The sequence below is a fragment of the Apteryx mantelli genome, chromosome 18 (assembly GCF_036417845.1).
Source record: "Apteryx mantelli isolate bAptMan1 chromosome 18, bAptMan1.hap1, whole genome shotgun sequence".
NCBI lineage: Eukaryota > Metazoa > Chordata > Aves > Apterygiformes > Apterygidae > Apteryx > Apteryx mantelli.
In genome coordinates this window covers 2,091,119-2,117,371 of record NC_089995.1, presented here as the reverse complement: position 1 = coordinate 2,117,371, position 26,253 = coordinate 2,091,119, and the positions used below count along the sequence as shown (strand labels likewise).

The 26,253-nt window shown below is 37.2% G+C and overlaps 1 protein-coding gene across 9 annotated transcripts in view; it reads left to right on the top strand.

Annotated features, from left to right (window-relative positions):
* The window catches only part of PHF20 (PHD finger protein 20), a 78,015-nt gene extending 52,199 nt beyond the window's left edge, over nucleotides 1-25,816 (top strand). For 8 of the 9 annotated variants that reach the window (XM_067307730.1, XM_067307736.1, XM_067307732.1 and 5 more), the window contains 8 exons: nucleotides 3,187-3,285; nucleotides 4,540-4,701; nucleotides 6,980-7,149; nucleotides 12,302-12,401; nucleotides 15,640-15,835; nucleotides 18,755-19,154; nucleotides 20,702-20,885; nucleotides 22,973-25,816. In XM_067307730.1, coding sequence (XP_067163831.1) covers nucleotides 3,187-3,285; nucleotides 4,540-4,701; nucleotides 6,980-7,149; nucleotides 12,302-12,401; nucleotides 15,640-15,835; nucleotides 18,755-19,154; nucleotides 20,702-20,885; nucleotides 22,973-23,115 — 1,454 coding nt within the window. In that variant the 3' untranslated portion in view covers nucleotides 23,116-25,816. Of the gene's footprint in view, nucleotides 1-3,186; nucleotides 3,286-4,539; nucleotides 4,702-6,979; nucleotides 7,150-12,301; nucleotides 12,402-15,639; nucleotides 15,836-17,024; nucleotides 17,184-17,821; nucleotides 17,907-18,754; nucleotides 19,155-20,701; nucleotides 20,886-22,972 lie in introns of those variants that run through there. The other variant, XR_010886011.1, reaches the window with a different exon arrangement.
* Nucleotides 25,817-26,253: the final 437 nt, after the last annotated feature.

Below are 26,253 nucleotides of genomic sequence, written 5' to 3'. Positions count from 1 at the left end.
GGCCTTCTTAGTTTACAATGAACTCTTGGAAAAGTCTTAAGCATCGTAAGGAGCTGATCAGTATTGATACAAAGCATTCTACTTCTTTCAGAGACTTCAACTTTTTGTGGTTGTACAATATAAAATTGTAAGGCATGTTTTTCACTGTTTCTTTGCAGTTGTTTCAAATGAAGAATCAATATAGTGAATTTTAAATTTTCTTGCTATAATTGGTTCAGGGTTAATTTTCCCTGTTATGGTGTATAATATTTTTAAGTTGTAAAAAATATTAAAATATTTAAAATGGGTAAGAATCTTTCCATGTCCTTTTGCTTGATACATGTATCTTAATTCTGTCAGTTCTTCAGTTGTCCGTAATTTTCCCAGCATTAAATGTTTTAACTACTCCTGAGTTTGCTGAGGAACATGAACTTAAGAAAGCAAAAAATAAGACCTAGTTTCTGTCCCCTAGATTCTGTACCTCTTCTGATGTTTTTAATAGTATTTTACTTTTCTGGTAGTCAACATTCCTTGCTGATAGAATCATTGAACCTGTTTGACTCATGACTGTATCACTGCTTTAGTGTGAACAGGGTCACACTGTACTACAGAGACTCTACTGTAAATAGGAGGATAACTGCCATACAGACATATATAAATGTAATTTTTATTACTACTTCCTATATTACTATTTTTCTTCAGATACCTGGTGAGAATTTGAGCCATGGTGAGGAGGAAAATGTAAAAAATCTGTAGTTACTAATGAGATGATCTCTGTTCTAGAGAATTTCTTGAGGAGATCGTCTTGCTTGCCTGTCACTTAATGGTTCTGTTGGTCAAAGTAGTCAGCCAATGCTTTACTCCAATGGGAATACGTTACTCCAGTGGGAAGCCAGTGTTTACTCTTGGGCATCCTTAGCTGCCTTCCTTTGTAGGAAGGTATTAATGAGAACGAGCTCCATTGGTATGTTTTCACTGGTCTGAAACAAAAGGGCATTTCTCATGTGAGAGTCAGGCATAGAGATTAGAATAAACGTCCACTTTTTTCAGGGGTGGGGGGAATATGGGCCTGAGTATGCATCCCGATTCTCATTAGTCTTTCTCTGCCATTCAAGGAAAGTGGGAGGGCTTGGGGTTTTTATGGTTTTGGCAAAAAATCCTTTTAAAAAGTGTAGTTGTGATTGGGCGTGATTGTGATGCATTTGTAGGATTGGATAAGGGAGTTTCTCTTTGATCACGTGAATCCATGAGGATGCTTCTGACTAGGCAGCTTCCTTGTCTGGTCTCCTTTCAGTGAGAACTCATTAGACTTAAAAGTGTTTACAGGAGACAGCTGGGGACAGAAAGCTCCTGCTGTATGGTGTTTTTGGAAGGTCCATTTTGTAATACTCATTCTTTGTGGGTTTTTTTTCTTTTCTCTTTTCTTTTGAGGGAGCGATTGCTTTAATGGCACTGTGCAGTTAAGGTAGCAGCTGTACACTGAAATTTGCAAATACTTGGCTTTTATTTTAGGCTTTTAAAAGACATACTGACTAGTTTGAGAGAAAAAAACTGTCCCACACATTTTACTATCATATTTATGACAGATATGTTGGTAGTGATTACAGCAGCGTATTCTGCACTTTCGGATGCATCTCAGATGATCTGAGCATGCAAAGTGAAAAAATTCAAAATTTTCCCATCCACACTGATCTCAAATATTCTCCGTTTGCCCTTCTACTGGAAGAATAAAATGACGGAACTTATTTGCATCACTGTATCTGAGTAGGGAGAAGGATACGGTACCCAGAGGATCCTGCCCCCACTGGAAAACTAGGAGAGATAACGGCGAGGGAAAGTAACATCTGAGTTGCAATTTACTTATCTCCTCCACCCCCCCCCTTTTTTTTTCTTCAATCAGCAGCCCCTTTTGGAAGGGGGGATGTTTGTCTTGAACTGCCAGTCATATTCCCTTTGAAGGACTTGTAATTTGTAAGGCAGGCTATAGTCAGTGTCAGCAGTTGATGTGGCTGCTGGCAGTGCAGAGTTTTAGCAGCCCTCATTGCCACTTGTGTTCCCCTTTTGGCATGTCAGGAGATACTCAAGGACTTAAGAGGAAGGAGGGATACAGAGCTGAAGCTCTCTTGAGGCACAGGTTTTGAATTGGGTAGGTTACTAATGGTATAATGTAGGAGGTTAAGGTGAAAATATACAGGTATTGCTATTTTCTTTCCTGAATGCATTAGCAGTTACAGATTATTTAGGGCATTTAGATGGTTTGAGTAGGAGGGGGTTTCTGACAGCATTGTGTCTCTAGGTGGTTATCTTTATACTAATAATCAGAAATTGAAATAGCTTTTTTTAATGGCATTATGAGTGGCTTAATCAGCTAAGCACTCTGAGTGAAGAGCCCTTTTTAGATTCAAGGCTTCCTTCCATAATGCATTTTATGATTGCACCTAGTAGTCTCAGCTGCATCAGGATAATTGTTTTTAAGGTACTGTACAAGTATCTAGAAATTCAGCTGCAGAGAATTAAATCTAAAAGACAAGAGTTGTAAGCAAATGACAGGAAGTGGAAAGTAAGGGTTTGGGCATATTCCTTGACAGTCCAGTTATACTTTGTGATAAATGTTCTAGAAGTGTGCTTTGAGGATGGACTTGACTGAAAAATATCACCATATCATTCAAAAATTATGAAGACTTTTGTATTCCTATAAAAATACGCTGGGAGTAGTTAGAGCAGGTATTGCCAACTAAAACAGTTGTTTCTGTGTCACTTCATTTTAGATGAAAGAAAATATTCTGATGGCTGAAGAACTGGGCCAGCATTTGGGAGGTTGGGGTTTTGTTCTTTTGTCAGACTCACGTCACAATGCTAATGAAATTGTTTATGTTCAGCCAAATTTCAACTGTCTGCTTAGAAAACGCATATAACAAATCTCCCAGTATTTTTTTTAAATAATCTCTTAAGGCTGGAACTCTCTTACCAGGTAGGTACTAAGTGAGGCAAAGGACCACTGACGTCAGTTGGTTTTGCCTGCATGCTATTGTAATGTAGTTATGGGACATTCAAATTAGCACTTAAACAAAAAAGACCGTTACAATTATTTGGAGGTGGGAATTTTTACAATTTTTTTTGTAGTGAGTTGGCCTGAAGTGTTAAAGAAAATTAAAAGATAAATAGATGTGCATATATCTTTAAAATTGGAATATTGTCTCATTTCAGCTGTTAAAGAACAGGAGAAGAACAAAGAGAGAAAATCCAAAGACTACGGAAAGTCCAAGTCAAAGAAAAAGAAAAAAAAGAAAAAGAAAATTAAGCCTGGTAAAGCTCTTTTTTTTGTTGTTCTGTAGAGGAAAATGGCTTCATTATTTTGTTTTGCTCGTTACCCGATTCCAAACCCTAAGAGCAGGCATTGCAGATAAGGCTGTTTCCTGCAGTTAATTTGTTCTGATTTTCTTAAGTGGTTAAGATTAAATTGTGGTTAGCAAGATAATTTCTTCTCAGTTGAGTTGCTTCACTGATGCTGAATGGATGATGATGATAGTGCTTCTAATGGCACAGAATAAGTTTGACTACAAAATGGATGTCACAGAATCACAGAACAGTTGAGGTTGGAAGGGACCTCTGAAGATCATCTAGTCCAACCCCCCTGCTCAAGCAGGATCACCTAGAGCAGCTCACCCAGGACGCTGTCCAGACAGCTTTTGAATCTCTCTTCCTCTTAAATATCATCCTTCCTAATAGGATTCTGTTTACCAGGACAATCTGAAATGCCTCCAGGCAAGTACAGCTAGATCAACATTGTGTCTTTTGCCTGTGTTCTGGGCTGCTTGTTCAAACTTCTGTTCCCTGGAATTTATTGCTGTTTTGGCCCTGTGTTTTTGCATCAGAATTCTGATATTGCCCTTGTGGAGGTGATCATTTAGTCTAGGCTAAACTTTGAAGGCTTCCTCCAGCCTGCTGATTTGGAGGATGCTGCTTATAATTGAAGACAATCTGAATTTACATACAGTCAAGAACACAAAGGCAAAAGGGTACTTCATAGAGGGCCTCTTACAGGTGCTTCTCCACACGCTTGTAATCAGGGCTTTTCTTTTTTTCCTAGTGCATGTACAAAACATGATCCTTTGGAAAGATGAGATGCTTTCAGTTTGTGGTCTGAGATTAGTGAATGTGTTAGGCCTATGTGAATAATAATGAGGTGTGAGAGAGGTCTCCAGCTAACAGTGTTCATGTGGAAGTGCCTGTAATGCAAATGTATTTGTAGACATGTTCGTTCTGAAGCACAGTTAGGTTTAAGTGACCAGTCTTTTAAGCCTTTCTCACTTGTGTAAGCAGTGAAAGATGACTGCGCTGCATAAGATTTTTCTGGGTTGGACAGTAACTTTCCTCTAGAGAGTTTACAAAAGTTTTTTCAGCAGCATAGTGATGTCCTAGAGTCTTAGCATGTTGAAGTGGAGATTGCCACAGTGAATTCAACATGCCTGTTGTTTGCATGCCCGATGCTATTTTTTTCTTCTGTTGCCTTTCCTTGATCACAAGCTTCCAGTAATAACACTTCTTACAATTTTGCAGAATGCTCTGGAAGCGAAGAAAGCACAGATGTTTCACAGGAGCTTTCTCCTGAAAAAACGGTTGTCACAAAATGCAGTTCTTCAAATAAATCACCTGCCCACCCAAGCACACTGCTGCAGTGTTCTGATTCTGGACAGCATAGAGGAAAATCAAAAACAAATGGTAAGATGACTCTCCTTTGTGGTTTTCTAGTTCTGTATTTCATTACCAGTAAATGTGTGAGCTGTACTATTATTGTAGCAAGTACATATAAACTGGTACTTATGAAGTGAATTTGGCTGTTCTTATGCAGGACTGTTTTTGTTTCCATTCCCCTACCTGAAAAACGAAGTTCATGTGCCAGAACTGGATGTTGCTGCTTTTTTTGCTGTTTGCTTTAACTTTACATCCACAGAATTTTTAAGAATTTGTTTCCCATATATCGGGGTCTTTGCACCTTTTTGCAGCTCCTTATTAACTGTATAGTAACAATGTTCAGACTTCAGCAGTTACATTGAGTCATATTTCCTAAGGCTTACTTTGAAGTAAGAATACATTCAGAGTTAAAAATAGATGTTATACATATTTTATACAGAATGTGTGTTGTGTTTGAGATACCACTGGGTGTGGTTACATGTAGTTGTATAGGTACAGCATTTTACATGGGTATGATAATGGGCTTTCTGAGCTTCATAATGGTCAGAAGCTGTTGAGTAGCCATTTTTTTATTTCTTCATAATATTTCATAAACAACTCACATAAAATGTGACTACTATGTTCCAATCTTCATAATGTTTTAATGTCAAGTTGGCAAACTTGAATGAAATGGGAAATGTGTAAAGGCTGGTTATATATGGGAAACTTAGGATGCCTAACTGTACAGATATGTTGTTGGTAACCATTTGGGTTTTTTCTTTTTGACACAGGTTTTTTATTGTTTCGTATTAGGCAAAAGATACTTCAGTTAATTCTGCTATGTGGGAAAAGGAAAAAAACATTATAAACTACTTAAATGGATGTGGTGATAACTTCTTAAAACATTCTGCAAGTCTGTGATTAGTCTCATGATTTGGAGCATACAGACTGTGAAACATATAGTTTAGTAACTAACAATAAATTCAGTGCCAAGATAAATAAGACTTGGTGTGAGTATAAGTGAAACTCTTGCATTATTTGAAAGTACAGCATGATTAACCTGTTGCTTCCAGCATCCTTCTGGAAAGTGCTATGTCTCGCAGGTGGAATAAAACTTTTAACAGATAATTCTACAACAGTCTCATGACCCATTATCTTTCAGGTGTGTGTTTTAATTTAAGAAAGCAAATGTTCTGGATGAATACATCATATTTCCAATGTAGTAGAATTGTTTTACGCAGTCTAAGCTTGCAAGTTCTCTTGAAAACATTGAGTTCTTCAGCTGACTTCTCAGGGCTTCCTAGAGGACTTTTCAGTCCAGCAAGAAAGCTTTAGCTTCTTGGTACTGATTCTTGGCTCATGCAAATTTAGACTTTGTGTTATGTTAAACACAAAGATCAACTACTGCATTGAATTCTCAGTCCCTGAAATATATTGAGAACAGAGGTGTCTCGAAAAGATCTACTCAATACCACAAACTTGTTCTTGTGTTTCCATAGTCTTGTTTTAGGGGTTAAGTGATCAAAATAGTGCTACCCAGTACAAGTCAGAGACCACAGCCTAATAAAGAGTGATTAATAGGCATGAGTAGAATGGAAGGTAAAAATGTCGGATTACTTCCCAAGTAGAGATCCTTTTCTTTTTCCTTCCTCTGACCCTTCCAAGGAAAGGTGTAGACATTGCATTAATATTATGAAGGTATGCTTGTTGTTCAGCAAAGATTTTTTGACAGTATTAGTCAATCCACAGAGGTTCCATCTGGATGTTTTAAGTAGTGTGGGAAGTATTCTTACAGAATACCTTGGGCAATGCACTGCTCCTGCACTGATAAACATGTCCTCAACAGGGATCTAAAGGAGAAGTAAGCATTTCTGAACCAGGTTTAAATTCTGCGTTAGACTCTTGACTGTTTCTGTAATGGTGACGTTGCATCTTGAGAAAGTGCCAAGTCTCAATTCTATACAGATTGCAAAACTAGTCTGTATTAAAAGCAAAGAAAAATCCTGACTGAACTTACAAATCTGATTGTTTTTTATAGTTGACTAAAGAGACTTTGTGCCTTTGTTTTGAGGCACTGTATGTCGAGATTAGAATTTTAGTGACAAAAGCTGTTAAGTTCAGAATATTTTGAAGGAGCTATTAATGAGCACATGAAACTTCATTATGTAGTAACGTTCAATAAACAGTAAGCCACTGTTGTGATGTTTTTAAGTTAGAGTGAACTGATGCTTTAGAAGTGATATCTACATACTCAGGATGGGAATCTTGAGAGTTATTTGACCTTTTTGTAATTACTCTGGATTTTATCTGACTACTTTTTGTACAGAGGAAGACACCCTGAGTGAATCATCTACGGATAGCTTGCTTTGGAGTGATGATGACTGCAGTCAGGATATTGATGTAACCACTAACCCTGATGAAGAAGTTGAAGAAAGTGATTTTGAAATTGTTCGGTGTATATGTGAAGTAGAAGAAGAAAATGACTTCATGATTCAGGTATGAATGAAATGGAGTGTGAATGTACAGTGAAGTGAATCTTAACACAGTGAAAGCTGTTGTAGAAATATGCACAGGTACCTTCTGTATATGAAGTAAACTGGTGTTGTCCCCTGAAAGCTTAAAATACTGGGAAGATCACCTGTCAGGGTGAGCAGCTGCTATGAGAGGTAACTTTCTTTTTGATACAGTTTGTGGAAATCTTTGGTTATTTGAATTGAAGGAAAGTGGATGAGGAGGGAGAATTCTACATGTGGTCATTAATGGTTGGCTTTTCACCTGTGGGTTTGCATTTTTCTAAAAACTAGAACATTTGCTAGATTTAGAGAATAAACATTTAAAACTAGTGTTTTTTAATCTGTCTCCTTTTTGTGTTCCTCTAGTTCTGAGCATGTTCAGAACATTGCCATGAGATAGTAATACCCTCCTATGTTTCCATCCTGGCAAGAAGAAACTTGAATTAAACACACAATCCTTTATGTAGCCTTTAAGAGTAGGATGAAGAGAAAAATATGACTTGAGGTTTTTTTTGTTTGGAAGCAGACCTGCCTTCTTCCATGCTGCAGCTTCTTCTGTAGTTTGCAAGTTCAGAGTTCTGACTGCACAAAGTTCATCTATCCATTCACAGTAGATATACTCCTTTTAATCTAGTTTACTGAAAACTGTTTCCAGCTAGAACAGTGAATATTACCTCTTCCACTTAAAAATATTGATAAAAGCCTTTTTGGAACTGCACTGCCTGTTTACTTTGACTTTCTGAGATGTTTGTAAGTTACTGGGAAACCATTTCACATGAAGCTGCTCTGAGCCATTCTGCCCAGCTCCTGTTCATTTTGAACACTGAAGAAGTTTTTTATTAAGTATATATTTGACTTTAACATTTGTTGCTCCAGGTCATTTTGCCACTGTCTTTTGCAAGCTGTGTGATCCCCTTTAGTAATTTCCCCTAAGTCTTAGAAAATTTAGAGAAAAATCATATGCAGGGGCTCAGGCATGTGGTATTCTTGAAACTAGAGCATCAGATTTCCGTAATCTCCCTTTTTGAAGAAATGGGCATGGTTTTGGTGTGTGGGGTTCCGTCCCCTGTCCGGAAATCAGGAATCCCCAACCCTTCCTAGATAACTTCATGCTTGTTGTGGGGCCCCAGTTCAAAGTGACAGCAGCGCAACTTGGGGGATGTGCTCATTGCAGATTTTAAAGTAATTGTTACATTCTTTTGAGGAGGTTGTATATTTGTGAAAGGAAGATGTGGCATGACAGTGAATAGTGTGTGGATTGCCCATCTTTTGGGATTGCTTAGTTGATCCTGTGGTTCTTGTCTTGCATACCCCAAAGTATTTTTAGATGCTTACTCGCAGATGAGCATTTTAACATTTTGCTAGCAAAAGCTAGCACTGCCTGCCTTCACAGCCTCTACTAACTTTTCATTGCCCTAATTGCTTAAATGGGGGCAGAAGCCCGTTGGGGTTGACGATTGCTGTTTAGATTATAGTGTGAGAAATTCTTTGCTTCTGCAGCAGTGCTGTTTTGCTCTGAGTATCAGCAGTCTGTCTTTTCCAAATTTGTTTAGTGTGGCTAATGGAGCTATGTTTAATTTTGTCCTCAACAGTCAAATTTGACAGCTTGCTTTACTATATGCTTTTGTCTGGCCTTGCGTTCTGTTTTGGGGGTGAGTTGCTCTTGAAGGTACGACACTTTTCGCTTAGGTTTAATTCCCTCTGATGCACGCTTTTGTATTAGTGTAGGGTCTTGACTTAATGTGGGCTTGAAGATACTTTGTGTGCTGGTAGAGAAGAGTGTACTGGTGGGCAGTGGTCAAAATTAGATGAATCTTGTCTGGGTGTGTAGAAGGAAGTTGATAGCTGTTGGGGGGGAAAAAAGGGGGCTGGCTGCCTTCTAAAGGCATGGCTCTGTGGAGAAAAGTGAAGATATGTTCTGGAGTACAATTTTCTGGCAAAAGGTTCAATGCTAGTCTTAACTGCAGAATGCAGAGAGCTGTGTTCCCTAGCTCAGGACATAATCTTTGGCAAAGCTTTCTTGCAAGACTTTGTGGGCTGTTTTTTGGATTAGGTTTCCATGTTAAAATTGGATTAGGTTCCAGATTTCCATATTGAACTAGTATTTTTTGAGTATCTCAAAATGATAAATTGCTTTAGCTCTATTACAAGAGAAGTGGCCAGGAGAGCAGGTTATGCTCTCAGGAAAAGAGGTGCAGACTGACAGTGTAGGGAGTACACTTGGAATTGGGGAGCAAGGAGATGACAACTAGGTTTTGGGATAGGTTGGGAAGATGGATTGCTTAAGATACCAAATCCTCTGCTCTCCACACCTTTTTGTCAGCCTGTACTTTGTGAGAAAGCAGGTTGGCCTTCTGTTGATGTGGAAATGCCTGAGTTTCTTCCCTATTTCTTACTTGGGCCATCGTTTGATATTTAGAAACTCAAATTTTGAAGTGTCTGCCCTAAAAGTACTTGCCTTTAGGCTTGTCCTCTCTTCCTGAAGATACACAGTCTTGTTCAGTGTTGAGTGAGTTTTAAAAGGATATTGCCATTCTTTACCCTGGTCTCCATTGGGGTATTTATTCTGCTCTTGCTTAATACTCTGAAGAGATCTGGCTGAAATATGTTGATATTTGGGGCACTAGCATGAGCATGAGCCTTTGTGAACCTCTGTGCCAGTCTGCTTTGCTTTAGTAGCAAAACTTAAAAGCCAGGGAAGTTTCTCCATGGATGTGCCTGGAGGTTCTTTCCTCCCATAGTACATGTATGGTGCCTTCTTGCAAGAGGGACAATTGTAAGTCATTGTCTCTTTGGACTCAGCTTATTTCCGTTATTGTGCCAAATTTAGAAATAATGAGGGGAAGAAGTTAATTTTAAACACAAGCAGCACCTTTATTTTTCCTAGCAACTGAGAGTGTGTTCTATTTCTGTCTTTAAGCTAATAATAAAACTCTGAATAAATTTCAGCTTAGATTTTTTGCAAAAGACTCATGTACTTTGAACTTATGTAAAATTAATTGTTTGTGTCTATAGTGATTTGTACATAAGGAATGTCATTACTCAGGGCTACAGAAACGTGTTTCGCATTTCAAGTAAGCACCTGCTTCATTTAATAGAAGTTAAAACTGGAACAAAAACGTAAGAACTAATTTTCATTTGTCACTACTGTTTCATTCCAGTTTCCATAGCTTTGCAGGGAGGTACCAGATTTCATAAATGAAAATATATAGGAAGTAGTTTAGCTTTGCCTTACATTACTGCTTAGGGCACAGGACTCCTATGGGTGTCTGCGTTTTCAGGGTAAGGCTTGGGCCCCAAAAAGTCCAAGTAAAATGACATTCTCCTCTTACTTTTTGTTTTTTATACCTAAACACTTGTGAATTTTTGCATGTGTGATGCAGAGAATTCTGGGGCTGGGGTTTGGTGGCTTTGGAGGTGATTGGGTGTCGATGGAGCAGTGTAATTTTGTTCTAGTAGATAAAAAGCTGCTTTAAATATGTATCCATTGGGTCCAGTTACCTCTTTCACATTTCAAGTTGAATATTTTATTCTTGCCACCTTTATACTTCTCCCCCCCCCCCCCCCCCAAATCTCTCTTACTTGGCTTGCTTTTCCAAGTTTTCCTGCTATTGCCGGGTTGGGGGGGGGGGTGAATAGGGGTGGTGGCTTATACTTAGCATGCATCCAGAGTAATATGCCTGTAGCCTGGCCAGACAAACTGAAATGCAGCATGCAGATGAAAGGAAGGCCCTATGTCCTGATGCAGAAATTTGAATATGCTCAGTTATTAAAAAAAAAAAAAAAAAAAAAAGGCAGCTTGGGACACTTCATTGGAGTCCAGGGTAAACTTGTCTAGAAAAATCGCTGAGTGAAGCTTTAGGCCCTAAGGCATCATTTTATAGGATGCACGTATAAGTAGGTCCAGGAACTCCCTTCTAGTTTTTAGCACACTGCTCATTTTTTTGATCTGTTTTGTTCCTTTGGCCACTGTATTTGGAAAGATTTTGCTCCCCTCTTTTTCCAGGAGGGCAGGGAATTTTTCTTCTTGTTAGGACATGTTTTTTGGCTCCTACAAATCATCTTGGTAAGAGCAGGATGGTCTCTTAACCTTTTTTGAAAACCCCACCTTACTACTTTAGGACTGTCTTTCCATTTTGTGAGGCCAAATCTTGTTAATCGCACCTTTCAGGGAAATCTGCTTCTCTTACCTTTTTACATCCTCCATTTTCTATACTATTATTTCCTCCATGCCTAGACTTGCTAAAGTTAACATAACAACAGACTCAGATGGTGGTGCCCTTCTTTCAGCTCCTAACTGGAGAAAAATTAGGAGAAAAGCACTAATAAAAATGGTGTCCAATGTAGATGAACTGTTTCTTGAGTTCATATCTATGTAGATCAATGAAGAGCATCTAAGATCATTTGAAGTTGTCATTTGTATTTGTTTTAGCTCATTTGAAAACCTTTGCCAGTGTTGACAAGGTCTCTGCAGTAAGCTTTTGGCTTGTGCTCCAGGAAAGTAAAAGTTATGATCTATTGTGTCTCACTGCCATAAGCTCCATTCTTTGACAGTCTAATTGCTCACATTTGGAAGGATAAATGTCAAAAGAAAGGAGTTTTAAAAGCCAGTATAACTGCATCCACACTTTCCTTTTATATTAGTAGAACTTCCTTTGTTGAAGTAGATTAAAATATTAGCGATACAGTAAAACATATTGACTAGTCCTACATAATGTAAATATCCCTTAGATTTTGTATTTGAATGTGTCAGTTTATTATTTGAGAGTGAAAACCTTTAATTCAGAAAATCTGAGATATGCTGATAAGGGAAGCTTGATTGCATACTGTTTTCTGTCCCTGATTATGTGTGCATGCGTCTCCTGAAAGATTTTGATCTCCAAAGGGAACATGTTGGCACCTTTCTGGATCTCTGCTTCCCCTTTGTAATTGTTGTCATTCTCCATAAATCCATGTGAAAAATGTGTGAGGAGGATTGGATTCTTTAATGTATTTGTTTGCAGCTGGAATGGGGTTATTAATACATCTTTTTTATTTAAAATATGTAGATGATGTAACTCTTCTTAATCGAGGTAATCATATTAAGCTCCTATAGGCTTCATTTCTGTTGATGTGCACTTCTTGACTTTAAACAGTGTGAAGAGTGTCTGTGCTGGCAGCATGGAGTCTGTATGGGTTTACTGGAAGATAATGTACCTGAGAAATATACCTGCTATATTTGCCAAGATCCTCCAGGTACAGAAATTTAAGGTTACAGAGCCTTCTTATGTATGTAGTAACTTTATAAGCTTTTTTATATATTGCAAAGATTAAACTTTGTTTTTGCTCCATTAGCTGTGTCTGCCTTCATAGGAAATTGGGTTCAGTTACAGAAAGTTTAATTTATGTTAATGTACAGATGAGTCTATTCATATTTTTGTGGAATTGCAGCTGGACAGAAATGAAAATAAATGTTTACAACTGTGTGAGGACCATTCATGCCACATATTTGTCAGTAATGTGGATTTAAGTTTGATAGTACTCTGGCTGTGCAAATCAAATTTAGGAACACTCAGAAAAGTTAACCAAAGCAGCCTTATAACTTACAGAATTGGCACACCTTAGGGATATGACTGCCACAACAAGACCAGGCCTATACACTTTCTAAAATAAGCCAGCAAGAAGTTTGCTGTTTCTCAACAGCTATGGCTTACTTGACTCTCATTTTGTTACAACACTTGCGATCCATGTACATAAATAGAAAATAAAGTATCTTGGGTAATGCAGTAAGAGTTGATCAAGCAGTATAATCTCTACTCTTCACTACAAATTTGGATACTTTTGGAATGTTTCAGTCCAACTTGCACTGCAGCTAAAACTTCACTTATCACACAAATCTTTTCTGATTTCATGAATTATGAGAAAATGAGATGTCTGCTTGCCTCATCACCAAACCCTCTTGGTGTATGTGCAGGTTTGGGTTCTGATCTCTGCTTTTTGGGTATTTAAAAATACCAGCCCTTTGGTAGCTTAATTCATTGATTCGTTACTAAGTGTAGTTCATATACTAGCATTGTTTATGCTTGTAATGGCTTACATGCAGTTGTCTAAGCAGTTACATAGTTTATATAACATTTCCTTAAGTTTTTATTTTACAGTACTTAACATCCAGAATTTTAACCCTTTGTTTATGTCAAATTGAGTTAAAGTTTTAAATTGAACATGCACATTCAGATTGAAGTTGTGGACTACTTGTATTTAGTAAGAAACTGTATCAAAATGTTTTGCAGTAAAAACTGTTTACAACTAGTATTTAGTTTGTTTAATTAGTTTAGTTTAATCATTTCTACTTACTGTTACTTTGAAGATCCTGAAACTTTTATTTCTCGTTTGGACTTAATCTTTATCTGTGTCTTGGAAAAGGAAAACTTATTCCAACTTTATCAGTGTAAAAGTGATTTCTCAAATTCAGTTAACCCATCTTTGGCATGAAGTGAGCTACACAAAACTTATGAATCTGCAAAGAAGTTGCTTTAAAATTGGGCATAGCCCTTCAACAAAATGTTATTCAGGAACTTTCCCTAGTTCAGTGCTGTGGCTTTCTTACAGCACCATTCATATTATCTGAAATTAAAGTAAGTTTAGTGTAGTTATGCCTAAAACTGTACCAACTGTCATTTTAATTACAAGTTTATTTTTATTGAATAAAGTGGGATTTTTAAGTGATTTCTTCTTAAATACTATTCACCCTAGCTTAAGCATTGTCAAGATACTGCTTTTCAAGTGACAGAATTATTCTTCAAGCTATAGATAATATACATTGGTAGATACTGTCTTGCATCTTCTCTTAGGTGTATTCACCTCAAAAGGGAGGCAATTTTTTGGCTCCAAGTACACCGCAAGGAAATGAGAGCATAAATAGTCTTTAGTTGAATAATTTTAGAACTGTTCAGATAATCATTGAGTTCTAAAATTCTGGGTTTCATTCCTGTCAGCTGAGCTCCATCTTCTATCCCAGATGGTAGCTTTTCTAGCAAATAACACAAAGCTAGATGGGGAGTGGTTAATACAGGTATGTGGGGACCTGCTCCAAAGTGCTTCTAGCCATACCTAGCAGATCTGTTGCTTGATACAGTATGTCTGCCTGAAGCTGTTAACCGAGCTATTACAACCTTAAGAATTTGTTCTTCCATGCGGTATTTCCTGTTTGAAAGTGAGACCTTTTCAAATTGTTGCCTCAAAACATTAACTGTTATCTTATTTGGCCTGTGGTTGAGTGTGCTTATAGGCATATTCTTTTCCTTTTGTTGTGACAACCTTTGTTAGTATTGAATTTAAGTTTGAAAGCATCCTTTGTGTCCATGGATGTTCGTATTGGGCATGATATGAAAATCTTTTTTCTGCTATTCTGTAATTACCATCTAAAAGCAGTATAAGCCCATGTTAACAAAGTCTGCTGATTTCTTGGTATAGCTCCCAAAGAATTTTTTTTGCTTCATTGTGCCAAAGTTAATAGCATGGCCAGGGATGTTAGGTATTGCATGCTTCGTGCAATCCCTTCTTATCCTGCTGCCCATTAACTCTTTATTTTTTTAACTTGTCCCTGACTACTGAAACTTCTAATGAATATTAAGCTGCCTGTATGGGAGACTTTTCTGTGAATATCATTTTGAATCAGTGCTCCAATATCTCTGATTTTATAGATTCCCTGACTGGGATATATATACATGTATACATGGTGGGGGGAGGTTGCATTTTAGCAAGCATCTCAAGTTTTATCCTTTCTCGCTAATACTGTTTTGCTTGGGTTCTTAATTTATTATTACTATTGTGTTTATCACATCTAACATAATTTCATTTCAGCTTTTGATATCCCAAGCTCTTAGCTAGAATTAGCATTATTAATCGTCTAACTTAGGTAAATTCTCTAGCAAAACCTCACTGCTGATTCCTTTAAAACTTTTACATTTGAATGACTACATTAATTCATGCCTGCAACTGTTAAAATAAGGCCACTGGAGAAGGGGAAGTGCTGCATTCATGCCTTTTTTTATCACTGCCTTTTGCTGCATTTGTCTGTCTGCAGAGAGCTGTATTCAAACCATAGCTTTAGTTTTAACAGTGGTTAATAGCAAGTGTGTTACCCTGCTAAAAATACTTTTCTCTGTCTGTCACCTGCAAATATTTGTCATGGATGTCCTCTGATGGAATTTGGAGTCCACTGAGTGCTCCCGGCTTTTATAACTGAGTAGAGGTGTTTTGTGTGCGGTGCTTTTTTGTGTTGTTTTTTGTTGTTTTGTTTTTGACTGAAGTGGCATCTCGCTTCCGTTTTAGAATTTCTTCATGTCTTCGGAGGTTTGTCCACTATCGTAGGTACTATTGTTAAGTGCTAATAAACTGTTGCAAGATTTTAAGATAATCAGAACTGCTACTGATAATGTTAACAAGCCAAAGTTAATGCTTCATTTTAATGCGCACATTACTGTTGCTTTAGGTCAGAGGTCCAGCTTAAAGTACTGGTATGAAAAGGAGTGGTTAAGTAATGGTCACATGCATGGCTTAGCGTTTTTGGAAGAAAATTATTCCCACCAGAATGCCAAGAAGATAGTAGCCACTCACCAGCTTCTTGGCGATGTGCAGAGAGTCATAGAAGTACTGCATGGACTGCAGCTGAAGATGAGCATATTACAGTAAGCAGTATTTAAGTATCAGTTGGCATGTTCTAGATGGAATTAGATTTCAAATAGTAGAGAAATAACTGGAAATGCAGATTTATTTTTATGCTTCTCTGTGGATATATAAGAATGTAGTTTGAATTGCTAATGTGATTTTGAAAAAGAATATGGTGTCCTAAAAATCATGCAGGTGTGTCGGGGAATATAAACTGACTCTGGGTGAAGAAGGTTTGAGAAGGTACAAAGAAAAGAGGGAGAAAACTAAGGATAAAAGCTTCTCCTAAAACATCTAAACAGAGTAAGAGCAAGTAGAGGGATAGTTGTATAATTTGTGGTCAGTGTTCTTATAAATTTGCCAGGTCCATTCCAATAATTCCAAATCATAATTTTTCCAGCAGAAACCATTTTTTTTGTTCAGCATAATGTGGTGTTCTGTTGTAGTGGGAGAGCAGTTGGACCTCCAGCAACCTCTAGCAGTTGGTTTCTATGCAAAGTTCTACTTGATTATGACAGAGACTTTAAAAAAAAAAAAATCATATAGAAACCAATGGAACTTTCTGCATTTTTTCCATATTTATAGTCATCCTTGGGGTCTGATGACTGAAAAAATCTTTCTCCAACTCAAATCCATCAGCTTTATAAATATTTAAATCATAGTTGATAAATTGCACAGCAGCAACCATTTGGAAAGCAAAGTGCTTAGTGTTTCCAGCTTTCTTTAGAACTTTTTTCCCTAAAATTTAGTCTGTGGTGATCCCCTAGGGCCACTGGCAATACTTGAGATGCTTGAAATGATGGCTTAATGAATTAAGAGGAGCAGCAATTTTAGCGGTAGGCTTTGCTTTTCCATTTTGATATCCTTTAGTCAGATCTGTAATTTTTATTTATTTATTTCCCCCCTGAGAGAGTGGAGCCTAAATATCCTAAGATCATTTCTTAGGCCTTTTCTTCTCAAGTAGCAATAGTTTAGATTGTGACTCAGTCATAGAGTAAACCGAGAGTTGCATAGCAGTAAGGTGTGAAGCACTGGGTAAGTATGTGATGCTTGTTACAGACTTCATTCCTTCTGTCTTCCATTCTGATCTTGTTGTAGAGGCCTGGTTTAATTAGAGACGGGGTATAGTCTTGTTGAAAGCCACAGCCCCTGTTTTTATCATGACATAAAGCACAAAAAAGGATTTTTTTTTTTTTTTTTAAATTGCAGAATTGGAATAATGATTATATTCCTGATGAATATCTACCATCTGGGGAAAAGAGAAGACCTCACAGCTATCTGCAGTTATTTGGAGAGGGGTGCTCAGTATTTCAGAGGTGGCTAGAGGATCAGGAGTGACAGATTTGGTGCAGTGGGAGAGAGAGCCAGGTTATTAGTTAAAAGGGTGCTCGAGTGTTCAGCATTCAAATTTTCATCCTTATGTAGCTGGCTTGTGATCTTTTGATTTTCTGTCTTCTGTAAAGTTATCCTTTGCACTTTGCTGGTCAATATAGTGCCTTTAGGTGTCGGATGTCTGGGGAGCTGGAGTGGAAAGCTTTGGTAAACGAACACTTGGCTTTCAGTTTTTGAGAAGTGCCTTCAAGCTTACTCACCAAGGCCATAATATACTTTTAATTGCTGGAGAGGTGCTTATATGGAATGGCTTCCAAGCAATTTTTGGTAGTTTTACTAACTATTTAATTTCCTATCATACACATTAAAGAAACCTTAACTACTGTAGAACACAACAGAAAGCAGTTACTTTGAAGGTAAAATTGTCATGTTTTAGTGAGTGGCTGGGCTAACAGCTTGAAAAGCTGAATCTGGTTGGTGGAGCAATTCTAGCTGCCTCTGTCTCTAGGGAAGCACAGGACAGATTTTTGGGCAGACCTCCCTTCCTGTGCAGCTGAATGTAGATACTCTAGGGTCAGTATTTGCTTCTGCCGTGTCCTTACAGCCTAGCAGAAAGGCTGCCTCCCCTTTGAGGACAACCAGAGTGGCTCTGCTTTGCTCTCTTTTTTTTACAGCTATTTTAATGCCTGATGGACATGGGGAAGAACTGTTTTGGTTACAATGCTCACTCTAAATTTTGTCTTGGCTCGTTATATCCATGTAAGAATCTGATATCTATAGTTGTCTCTGTTGCTGGAATAAATAACTTCAAGCGATATTCCATATTAGTTTGAAAAAAAGTAAAGTAAGAAACTTTCTAAGAAGCAGAGGGGGGATTATGGCATGTTGGTATACTAGACAGTAGAGTTTGCTCAGCATCTTGTGTTTTAAAGGAAAGGGTTTTTTTTTTTAAAAAATAATAATGAAGTACTACCTCCCCTTCCCCCCACAGTCGCCTATCATTATTATTATTAGAGGGTTATAGAAGATCAGTGGATGAAATTTTAAAGTTTCTTTTGAGGAATTGCAGGCTAAAGCTTGATGTTGAGTGGTTTGGGGGAGTCTTTTTGCTATACTTTGTTAAAATTGTTGAAAAATATATTTATGTAAATGAATAAATCTTTCAGCTTAGCTTTAATATACTTGATTTACCTGTTTTAAAACATTACTAAAAATATCCCCATGGAAATGAGTTAATGCTCTTAACAAACAAATTTCAAATATTGAAGCAAAATGTTGCCCTTGAAGAAAGAATCTGTTTTGGTGAAAAATTCTGTGCATCTACTTGAAACTTAAATTTTTTTTCTTAATGCCAACACATGGCTTATATACTATGTTATAGAAATGAAAATAGTGAACCTAACACAGCCTTATAGGAAGACACACAGTTGAGGTCAGTGAAATTATCTTATTTCACAATATTTGGGGATATTTACTGATTATGATGATGACTAACGCATGTAGTAGCTTGAATGTTCTTGCTTAATTTCTTTAAATAATAGGATAGTGTGCTTAACCATTTTAAAGCTTAAATTTAGTGAGTGTTTTACCTTTTTATATTTGAACAGAAATAAAGAACATCCTGACTTACAGCTGTGGTGTCATCCATGGAAGCACATTACAGTGGATGAAAAGATTCATACAAAACACATTATTCACATTGAAGAGAACTGTTGCAAAGAGGAGACTGCAAGTTACAGAACTTGGAATGGGACAGCTGAGAAACCCACAACCATTCCTTCTATGGAGGAATCTTATATTACGAGTGAACACTGTTACCAGAAACCTCGGGCATACTATCCTGCTATAGAGCAGAGATTGGTTGTGGAAACAAGAGGTTCAGCCATGGATGACGGAGTAAATAGAATAAGGGAAAATGGGGATGATGTCCTGTCAGAGAGATTTGGTTGGAATCTGGACCGAGAAATATGCAAGATGGAAAATGAATCCAAACATAATTATTCCAAGGTACTTGTATTAAAATAGCTTTCTCTACATAGAAAATGTGTTTGCCTGGCAAAATACAAAACTCTGATCAGCCCTTTTTTTATAGTATTTAGTTTACTCATTTGTTGTTGGTGTTTTTTTTTTTCCTGTTCATCCAGTTGAATTTAGATTGCTAATGCAAATTAAAATGATAGACATGATCACCTCCCCCATTTCACAAAAATATAGAATAATTTAGACTGAGAAGGACTTCTGGGTCTTAAATCATCCGCTTAGCCTGTGAAGGATGTATTTTGGTCAACTGGCAGTTCATTGCTCCTTACCTGTATCACTAGCAACAGTAGAGGGAGAGAACAGGGCAAATGTACGATACTTTCAAACATGCTGGTCTTCCAGCTTTTTAGCTATTCCCAGCTTGCTCCAGTGTTTCTTCCAATAGATATTTTAAACTGATTCCATATTCTTCAGGTAGCGTATCATGTGAAAAAGTAAACTGTACTGATAGTTAAGAGCTACCATCATTGAACAGTTCTGTGTCTCTTTCCTACTGAAGCAGTCTAGCTTTATCTTTTCTGACTATTGGGTCGTATTTTCAGCTCTGTCAGGTCTAGCAAACTTAGCAGAGGCCTATCTTTCTACAACCCAATAGAAAAATCTTGCTTCTAATAAATAATGCCAAGTCTTATGAGATACAGTCTGACAAATGTTTAAAAAGCCAGATTGATTCATCACGGATATACTGTCCTCTGCGTTCTAGATGAAAAAATTGTTTAGTTTTTATTTCATACATATGTAAGCTGTAATTTATAGGGTTGTTTTGTGGGGGGTTTTTTAAACCCTTCTCTAGCAAATATATTGAGATTCCTTTATGTTTTGTGGAAAGGCATATATTTCAGTTCTTTAATCTTTTAGGAGCTTTTTTCTAAATCCTGTCTTATTTCAGAAGAACGATTAAAAAAACTATGGGAAGCAGAATCTGCTGACACAGTGTAGTCAGGTTTTATAAGAAGTGGGGTGTGTGTGTGTGTGTATATATATATTTTTTTCTAGATGCTTGATAGAGGTTTTCAGTAGAGTTGAGATTAGATTCCTACAGCACACCATTAAGAATCCCTTCCTACTGCAAAATGATTCACTCTTTAGTTGATTACTGTCATGCCAAAAATTGTTTTTAATGTTCCCTAAAATATGTAGACTAAGTGAAGAGTCTTCCAGCTGGAAGTCTGCAGGGAGCTAGCTACATGTATATACAGGTCAATGTTGCCTTTCTGAAATCAGATCCTTGCAGAGTTCCAAGGAATACAAAAATATGTATAAAACAATGTTGCTTATGTCATCTCTTATGGTGTTTTTTAGGGGATCTGCAATTTGTATTTGAATCCTGTTGTCCATACTGCCTTAATAATATGATCTGGCATATGATTTTTTCCTTGTGTCTGTCTATCCTCCTCTAGCCTAAGATTTGTTGAGCAATTGGCTTCAGTACCTGTAACTACTGTAGACTCAGGCAGTCTGCCTCAGTAATTCCGTTTCACTGTAATAAATATTAATGTATGTATTCCTGCTAGGTAAGAGAGTCTGTGTCTAAGAAAGTATCTCCAGAGGAAGCTATTGAAATGAAATTGCTGGAGAAGGACAAAGAAGGAGTTGTGAACTCACAGCTGCAGTGGCAACTCAATCTTTTAGCTCATGTGGAATCCCTACAAGATGAAGTTATACACAGAATGGACTTCATTGAGAAGGAACTAGACGGTAAATAACACTTTTCTATTAAAAAAAAAATTAACTGTATTTTGTCCCACTCAAATAATGCTGCCTGACCAAAACGCGTTGACTTGAATTTTACTTCAGCAGACCTACAAAGAGAGATGAGCATTGCTGTATCAGATTTACTGCATTTAATAATAGAAAACGCACCCTCATCTGGTGTTTTGCCGGGGGGGGGGGGCGGGATTTTAAAACAAAATTAGGGATCAAATTAAAATTGAGTAGACTTTTATTGAAAAAGTTGTAGTTGGATCATCTTTTAATATTTACATCAGATAAGTTTTTATTCAACAGCTCAAACTAGAGCTGTTAATGAAAACCTTTCAGAATTTTGCATGAATGCTCATACTTTGAGTAGTGTGTTTTATCCACCAGTGCGAGTGTTTCGTATAGAAGGGCAAGTCCAGTACTCAGACTGATAAATTAGTTGCCTTTCTCTGGCAGCTTTGCGCATGAGCCATCCGTAATGGATGATGGATGTTAGCATGAACAAAAATCCAGAGATTTGTGTGTGTGAGAAACATTAGAAGGCATCTGAATGTCTTCAGCTCTTCAGTTCTTCTTTTTGATTGACAGTGGTGCACACTTTTTGCTGTTTCAGCTGTACTTTTTCAAGACATAATAGAATACCTTCCATATCTGTTTTTACATTCAGGTTTTCATAATTTCCATACTACTGTGTATCTGAACTTCCCTGTTCTTGAGGGTTTTGGTGGCTGTTCCTGTTCAATGCCTATTCTAAGTGGCCTCTGGTACACAAGATTCTGTTATCTTTTCCTGTATGTCTTCCAAATTTTCTTCCTAAATGTCTTCTGAAAAAAATTTTTTTACTAGTTATTGGAAACTTCTGTATCCTTTATATATTTTCATTAAACAATCCAGGCTTCATTGGTTTTAATTTCAAAGCAGCTGCTTCAGAAAACAATCCAAAATAGTTCTTTTTGAACAACTTTGTCTGATCTTTGGTTGTGCAGTGGCTAAAACAGCAGCTTTTCTTGCAAGGATTTTGGGAATCTAATCTTTGCCAGAGTAAAAGTTCTCTCTTCATAGTTCAATAAGATACTGAAATGCTGGAAGGACTAAAGGAATGCTTTAGGTAATGAAGATCAAGCATGTAATCATAGCATCCGTTTCGAAAATGAACAAGCTCCGGTTTAGAAGAATCAGGATTTTTATCTTTACTGTTGAGCTGGTGGAAGGCTGTTCAGTGTTGCTACTCTGAGGAATTTTCTTATTTCAAGCTTGTGTTTATTGATGGTTGGATAATGCCCATCTGTTCTTACAGACATTGTCCTTCAGTTAAATTAGCCTGTAGTCTGTTTAGTGGCAATGTCCACTGCTTCTTCTCTTGATAGATGTATGTCTTCTTCCTTGTTAAGGAAGTGGGAGTCTCCTTGAGTGATACTGTCCCATCCTCTGAACTCACTGTAGGATTATCTTTCTTGTGGTTGTATTAGACCGTTGCCCGAGTTGTCTTGCAGTCAGCTAATGGGTCCAGTTCTTGTTTGTAGCAGAGATGCTTAGAGGAGGATTTTTTTTTTTCTTTGTGCATTAGTCTGCTGTCTCTGCTTTTGGATTTAATTCCAGTTTTCTGTTATCCAGTTCTTAACTGTCTGAACAGTCATCTTCTGTATTGACCTCAAAATTCTTTCATTAGTGTAGTCCTGTTTAGGATCTTCAGTGAAAGTACTGTGTAGTTGCATCTAGTACTGATCTTAAAGGTATTCTGATGATAGTCTTCTAAACAGCTGTGCCCTTGCTTTGAAATTGGCACAGATCAGGACTAGATAATGTGAAATCCAGTCCTAAATCTCCTGCTTTTCCTCCCCTGCTTTCTCCCAGAAACATCTGCTATTCTGTATTTGCCCTTTAAATGTGAATTAAGTTGTCACGTGGTATCAAGAGAGCTATTTGTAATGGTTTTCTGATTTCTCAGCAAATACTACAAGTTAAAAATGTTGCACAACACTTTTTCAAATTTCATGAGCAATTTCAAGAATTTCTGTTTTGTGACTTAAGGTGGTCAGCCTGCTGAGAACTGGAATAGTGACAAGTTTTGTTTTTCCTTGCAGTTTTGGAGAGTTGGCTGGATTATACGGGAGAGCTGGAACCACCAGAACCACTAGCTCGACTTCCACAACTCAAACATTGTATAAAGCAGCTTATCACGGACCTAGGCAAAGTGCAACAGATTGCACTTTGCTGCTCAACATGAGACTAGAAAATATTGGAAATTGCTATGGAGTGTGAAGTTGGAGCATCTGACGTGAACAGCTCTGTATATTTAAATGAAATTAGCATGCTGGTTGCATGTAATGCAGATTGACTTCAGGGATTTGTGAAGAAGTGCTGTTCAAAGAACAGCAAGGTTATTTTATCTCATCATAATTTGGGGTTTATTAAACAATTATAACAATATGGAAGGGGTTATACTGTTCTCTTCAAAGTTTGGGTGTTGGCTGATAAATTACACTTTCACACCTTACAAGTTATTCATTGAAACGGTAGACTTTTTCATAATTAAATTGACTAAAAATTGTGCCACTGAAGAACAGAGTTCTAAGAGCCAAAAATGTTTAGTTGACAGAGGTTGTAAATAACTTTCCATAGTTTAAGTGACTTGTGTCATGTTTTATTCCTTCTGGTTTATGCATAATAGCACACAGTATTTAATCACTAGAAAACATTATAACAGTTTTCAGTCTTAGTAAGTATGAATGTCCAGCTCTTACTGTAAACTGTTATGTGGAGGTTTGCAAGTAACACTGGTCTAAACCCCACTCCTATTATGTTAAATAATGTAGCAGAAGGTCACAGGTGGATTGCACTTACTTTCAGAATAAATGATTGTTTTCCATATTTATCCTGTCACTATCACATGACTTGGTACTGGGGAAAACCCCTTAACGTTGTGTTTATGTGCATTCTTGAACTCTTTAACTATGGCCATACTGTGCCTCCTGAACTAGTGCTAGTGGGACACCCTGGTGGCAGTATAAAATACCGCCATGAAAAGACTGGAGATGTACTTGGAGTTCCAGACCTAAACAAGATCTGTAACAGACATTATGTAGTTTTCTACCCATTTGTTAATAATTGCCATTCCGGTTATATTTTGAAACGTAGACTTTTTTCAATACTCTGAACATGTTCATTGTAAAGACTTACTCCGAATGTGTGGTTTTGGGAATCAGTTTATTTTATATTTGTGTAAATAAAGCCTCAAAATCTATGCATGAGGTACTGTCCTCGCAGACAGTGAGTGGGTTATTATCTTAAACAGTGTATGTTCAAAAAGTCCCTTTTTATACCTTAAGTTTTAATTTTCTGGTTTGTATTATTTTGTGAGAGCAAGGTGAAAATGCTGCTTTTGTTCAAGATACATTATACAGTACCTTTTGAAACGTTGTTGTGTTGTAAGTATTTGAGACGGTAAAAGCCTTTCAGCTGCAGATCATAGCTCCGTAAATAATGGCTGTGACTTTAGTTTTCCTTCCCAAATGTTGCTGGGTTAAGTTCACTGTGGAAGATGGTAAGCTGTTTTTGCATTGAAAGGATGTCCTGAAAAAGCTGGATTTATCTTGGGTTTTTTTGGTTTTTTTTTTCACATGATGGTACCACCAAAGGTTAAAATTTAAGCACAGTTGTAATTGAGAGGCCCATAACTGTACAAGTTTTAATTATGGATATGAATCTGTAATGTTTATATGCTGCAAAAAATAATGATTTACTATGTAAACTTGAAATAGGCGATATTATTGTAGGAGTAACAGTATCTACACAGCGAATATTTTAATCAGTTCCTTCAGAAAAGAACATAATTAGGCTGCTCTAGGTAGTAACTAAGGCTTTTGTGCCAAGACTCATTTCAGGGAATAATTTGCCTCACAGTTCTATAGCACTAGTTGGTATATAGTGAATACAACATATGTACAGCAGAAAAATAAACTTATTTTTCTGTAGCACAATTGGAATAAAGCTTACATGATATTTAAATGTCACTTCACTCTCTAAAGATGAAAGCAATGCTTATGCTGTGTCTCATTCCTGTTAATGATACCTGAATTTACGTATACTGTGTAGCTCTAGAACAAACAGCAGTAACCAAAAGATTAGAACAGCATCAGGAGGGTTCTAAACAACTGTGAAAGGTTTTTGGTTTTGGTTTCAGGTGAGATTGACCTGCAAATTATTCTCTGTTTGAAATTTGTAAAGCAAGAACTCGGACTGGGAGGCCCTAGAGAAGAACATAGCTGTTAACAGGTTGGCTGTGCTTACAGTTTAAGGGAGTAAAAACAGTTAACCTCCTGAGTAGACTTTTTTCTCCCAAGTAGAACTTCTTTCCAAGTAATTGCTTTTTGTGCATTCATTTCAAGTTTTTACTTTGCCAGTTTATTTTTGCTCAGGGCAGTACTTTAGATTTGGAGGAAAAGACAGTTCTGGTGGGTGAATCAAATGGCAAATACTGGAGACTTGTTTTCCTTTGGTAGAGCAATAGGGAAACCCTTGCAGATAAAGACTGAAAATATTTATTTAAAATAGACTAGCATTTCTCACGTTCAGGAAAGGTTCTTTATTGTGCTCTGCCTGGATTCATTTTGTCCCTGTTTGCAAGTTTCCACATTGTTATTTCTTAGTCTGGACCAGCTATTTGGTCTGGCAGGTCACTTTTTCCTTTTCTTTTTTTTTTTCTTCTTTTTTTTCTTTAAATCACTGGTAAGTGAATGCAACGTGGAGCCTTGATGAAATGAGCAAACATTGCACTGTGGATACATAAGTGTATTTGTCTTTGTTTTATGCACTATTAGAACTGAGGGCGCTGTATATAGAATTTTGCTTTGGAGCAATATTTGCAAAACTTGAAAACTTCTGTATCTTGGTGTTTGGAATAAATAAATAGGTTTTTGTTGGTTTAAGTCTTAGTAAAGTCTTTGTTTCAATTAATGATCATTCAATAAAATTTTGGAAGTTTTGTCTTCACATAGCATTGAAATGTATAGTTTGCAGGAATATTGATCTTAATTGTTCTTAAAGTATCTGAAGTGGTTGTTTTCCAGATCTCATATAAATATTCCTGATAGGTAAACTGTTCTCTGCAATGTATAGTTTGAGGGGAGCTTGAATATTTTATTCTGAAATCCTTCAAATGTAATCTGACCCTAATTTTCCATTCATATTTCAACGATTAGCCTACCGAGAGTATTACTGACCATTTGGCAGTGTCCAGAGAGAGGGAGGGAGGGGCAGCTGGCTCACCCCTCTAATACTTCATTTCACAAAAGACTAAGCGTTCTGGCTAGGAAGCTGCTCTAATGAGAGTAGCAGCAAAGCTATTGAACACGCTCACTGCAGC